Here is a 4,675-nt window from a genome sequence, read left to right as displayed (position 1 = left end):
CTTCCATGGGAGCTAGGGAATAAACTTTTTACTCCTGGAATGTGACCCACTCTGACCCTTAGTAGGATTTTATTCGATCGTTTGCACTAATATAATATTCTGTCTACCAAAAAAAAATTATCGCAGGATGCTAATCTTATATTGGGGTACTCTTTACAAGGAGGGCCCATCCCTGAAATAATTTTTATCCGCTGACAAAGAAATATGAATATAATAAAAATGAATGAAAGAATAAACTAGAAAAACAAGGCCAAAAGAATAAAATAACAAAAGTAGTAAGGGAGATAATAAATTAATGGGAAGTGTTTCGGGCCGGGCCGGGCCGGGCGGGGCGGGGCGGGGCGGGGCGGGGAATTCATACACAAACGTAAGGGTCAATAGGAACGTACGAGAAAATATGCATAGTGTCGTATTTTTTATTTAATGGGGGAAGGCCGATCATTTCACCCACTATATGTTTAAACTTAGGGACCACACTCCCCCTCAGAAAAACCTTTATTCCATAAATTAAAGATAAAAAAAATGGAAGACAGAGAAAGGGATGGGACTACTTCTAGAGTTTTTTTTTTTTTTTTTTTTTTGATAAGTACTACCTCTAGAGTTCAGTTCCTCTATGAACATATACGTATCGGGTGCCAACGTCTGTCTTTTTTGCATTTATAAATTATTATTATTATTATTTATTTTATTTTGTTTATTTATTGGTGAAGCATGAATATTTCTCTTCACTCTTTAAATAGCAATTGTTAGGTGATGATGCTGATAAAGCATTCTCTCATCCATTACTTTGAAGTATAATACGAGCAACCAACTTTAAGACCCACTATTAAGTAGCTAACTAAGCCTCAACTAATCATTGCAGCAGCAGCTGTACATGACAGACACCGACTTGTCCATAAGACGACCACACTCGACACAAACCAGCATCTCGGCGTTCCATGGCAATATGAGACGACTACAGTGATGTGGGGTGCGGAGCTGTTCTAAGTGATCCCTGAGTGCGTTAATGAAACCCTTATCGTCAACGTTTTTCTTCCACTTATCGTACTCGTTGAAGCAGTTCAAGATCATGTCCCCCTTGGCTTGAGCCATGATTTCATCTCCCTTACTTAACAACGCCCATCCTTTTTTGCTTTCGTCGAATATGAGCGTTGTCGTGATCTCCTTCATTATGGGGTCATTCTCGATAGTCTTGCCAAGCCTCATCTTGGAAAACCACATGCCCTCTATCCCATGTACATCATCTCCAATGGAATACCTGCTTTTTTGGCCATCTCTTTTATTGTTGTTGTGAATTTTCTTATCCAATCTATGTCTTCTCCCCCATACAAGCAAATGAATCGTTTTTCCTCCATCTGTTACATATGCCAAGAATCAATGGAATTCTATATTTAAAAAAAAAAAAAAAAAAAAAAAAAAAAAAAAAGGAAAAAAGAAAAGGAGTCGAGAATCAGAAGAGGATGCTTGTTATATGGTCTTGTGTTTACCCAATTGATTAAGTTTTCATCTGTGCCTTCATGCAAGTTCTCAAATCCATATTGTACCAAGAGTTTAAGTCCCCAAGTCATACGCCGCCAGAGTATCTCCTCCGTCATTCTGGTGGAAGGCCAGCCACGCCATCCCCAGATCCACATCATGGGGAGGTTATTGAGGCTCAAAACGCTACCATGGTAATCCAAAACCACAACGACTGGCTTCTTGTTGAAGTGCCATATCTCTTTGATGTACTTAATCACTGCCGGATGGATCAAGGAAGGGTGGCGCACCGAGTAGAATCGTACATTGGACTGTAGTCGGTCAACGTCTTTCTGCCTAGCTTCGGTCCATAGGAGGGACCTGTCCACCACGGGAAGCCACAATCCCTTCTTTCTAGGTATGAGCTGATTCACAATCACGAATTCTTCTTGGGAGATGTCCAAGTCCGATATCAACAACAACGTTCCTTTACAACGTCTCATCACTTCAACGCCAACCTAGTTGTCTCATAATGCACATATTTAAATGCAACGCGAACACATAGCAATAAGTCCGTCGTTGATGCTTTAGCTTAATTAAATCAAACCTTCAATTAAGGTGAAACAAGGCGGGTTGGATCGGGTTTCTGAAAACCCTAGCCTAATCCTAGGTCCCAAATTCAACCTATGCCCAATTCAAACCTGCCCGGTTCATGTCTAGACCCAACCCTACTGGGCTCATATCAATCCAACCCACCCCTAATTGATCCTAATTGGGCCGGGTTAGCCCTAATTGGCCCTGAATTCTTGCTGAGGTCGGCCTAATATTGATTGCCGTAGTTTTTGCCATGTGTCCTATACATTAAAAAAAAAAAAAAAAAGGATCAAATGAATAATACATAGTTAAAATTATGAATTGCAAAACAATAATAAACATTCATGACTCCTAACTACAAGAATCAATAACCCAAATTCCATTATTCAGAACAAAAGAATAAGGTGATAGTCCTAAATTATATTACATAAATCATGGTTAAAATCAAGGTCGGGTTGGGTCATGTCGGGCTTAGACTTGGCCTCAACCCAAGCCCAACCCAACCCAACCCTAACCTAAGGTCAATGTTTTTCAATCCTAACCCGCCTTTAGAGTCAGAAATCTTAACCCAAACCCTATTCGAAAGCAAGATGGGCCAGGGTGGGTTCGGGCCTTCAGTGCCAAACTTACACTCCTAAATATAGTACTAGACTGCTAGTAGAGATGAGTAAAAAGTACTTAGCATAACATGATTATTAGCAGGGAGAGAGAGAGAGAACCGGTTTCTTAGTGTCGTAATGAAGAAGCGGCGTCAAATCATCATTAGTGTAATTAATCAAAGCCCGGAGAATCTTTTGGTTGTCAATATGGGTCGTTGCAAAGAGTTGCACTAGCGTGTTATAAGCTTCGAGCTGTTTCTTCTCATCTGCACCACGACGAAGGTATCAAAAAATAAAAATCAAAGGAAGCAGACAGCATCAATTCAATCACCTAAACTTGGTTCCCTTGCTACACATTATTCACTGACCAATATGTTGATTGCAAATATTGAGCTGCTTGGTAAGATGTTCATGTATGTTGTTGATCTCTTGTGCTAAGCTAGACAACTCATCACCTTCAGTGGTCGATGGAATAGATCTGTAATTGTAGTAGTAATGGAGGAGATTAAGATTCATTTATTCATGCATCAAATCACTTACAAAAAAAAAAAAAGGAATGGACAATGGAGAAGGAAGAGTGGGAGATATGAAAATCACATACTCTTGATCCAAACCAAAAAGGCCAATGACTTGAGATGCACAAGTGACGACGCCCTTGATAGTCAAGTAAACAGCAGTGGGGATCTGGGCAATGGCCGCCGACATAGGCGGTTGGTCCGGGGAGATGTACTGAGGTGGCAGCTCGTGGAATTGGACGATGCTTTTGGTCATGTCAAGCATGGCTTTGATAAGGCTCCAGAGTGCTTCAAACCTGGGCCTCAGCTTCTCCGATTGCTCAAATATGTCCGGTAATTGCTTCACTAGCACTATGGACTTGGCCAACGGGTGGGCTTGGTAGAGTTCCTCCACCAACCAGAACTCCCCATAGGTGATGGCAAAGGCGGCCAAGGCCAACACCACCTTTGCATCCCAAGAGAATCTTGATAGGGACTTGAACAATGCCATCGTTGTTGTGTGCGCATCCCCACCCCTAGAGCAACTGTACAATATCTACAATGGTAAACAAGGAAAAAAAGAAAATGTATTTCAATTTTGATGTGACAGTCCTTGTGGGTGCCTACATGGGAACTACATGAGAGTATGCTCTATCTATCTATCCAACCTCACAGGATATCTTCTGTATAGTGTAAGCCAATGCTTCAAGCATGCCTACGAAGTCAACCTTTTGGCTCTTCTTGTCCAAGCTTTCCATGTGTAAAGAAATTTGCAGGTCCTGTAGGTACATTTTTTATCATACAAAGTTAGGTACAAATGAAAAAGTCTAAGCAAGAATGAAAGAAGAAGATTAAGTAAAAAAAGATGATGATTTACATCAATATTGATGCGTTTGAGAGTGTTGGAGTGGTGGAGGATTTCCTCAATAAGTTGGAGATGGGGATTGAGGTCGACTCTGTGGAAACTGTTATCAGCATGGGTGGCCAGGATCTGCTTCATCGTCACATTGTCTTCTAAGGTGGTGAATTGATTGCGATTCTCACTCTGTTGTTGTTGTGGCTCCATTGGTGGTTGTTGTTGTTGCGGCACTATCAACAGCTGTTGTTATTGATGTTTCGACGTCTTTGAAATGGAAGTCCTTACCATCGTCCTCAACTTATTTTCTTCTTTCTCTTGGTGTATCCAAGTCGAGGAAAAACGTTAATATAAGTTGTTTGGTACAAACCTGAGTCAAGTACCACAGATTTTATAGCCATTAAAAGGAATAAAGGAGATGACTTTATGCATCCTATGGTAGAAGCAAACTTCATAAGTTTGGAATTAGGTTCCTTTCTTGCTATTTAGAATTTGGATTCAAATCTCTTTTAAAATTAGTTTCTTTGTTTGCACTTTTCCTCCTTTATGAAGTTTGAAGACTCTCATCCTTCTTCCTTCTCTCTCTTATCCTAATAGTCTCAAAGCAGATCAGCCAAGGATTCTAAATCAAAGAGTCCATGATTTTTGAAGAATACCTTCGTCAAGCCATCCCTTTA

General features: G+C 40.5%; 1 protein-coding gene across 1 annotated transcript; it reads right to left on the bottom strand.

The window, feature by feature from the left end:
- Positions 1-760: 760 nt before the first annotated feature.
- LOC122061347 (protein SIEVE ELEMENT OCCLUSION B-like) lies at positions 761-4,358 on the bottom strand. Its single transcript, XM_042624581.1, has 7 exons — positions 4,020-4,358; positions 3,811-3,921; positions 3,250-3,698; positions 3,017-3,126; positions 2,769-2,914; positions 1,488-1,973; positions 761-1,355 (listed from the first exon to the last, which is right to left on the bottom strand). Exons 1-7 carry the CDS (start codon positions 4,206-4,208, stop codon positions 1,227-1,229), a joined length of 1,620 nt encoding a protein of 539 aa, XP_042480515.1. The 5' UTR covers positions 4,209-4,358; the 3' UTR covers positions 761-1,226.
- Between the last annotated feature and the right edge of the window lie 317 nt (positions 4,359-4,675).

Source organism: Macadamia integrifolia, chromosome 14 (assembly GCF_013358625.1).
Source record: "Macadamia integrifolia cultivar HAES 741 chromosome 14, SCU_Mint_v3, whole genome shotgun sequence".
Classification (NCBI taxonomy): domain Eukaryota; kingdom Viridiplantae; phylum Streptophyta; class Magnoliopsida; order Proteales; family Proteaceae; genus Macadamia; species Macadamia integrifolia.
Note: the sequence above shows the minus strand (reverse complement) of the source record. Positions and strands in the feature narration are given on the sequence as shown.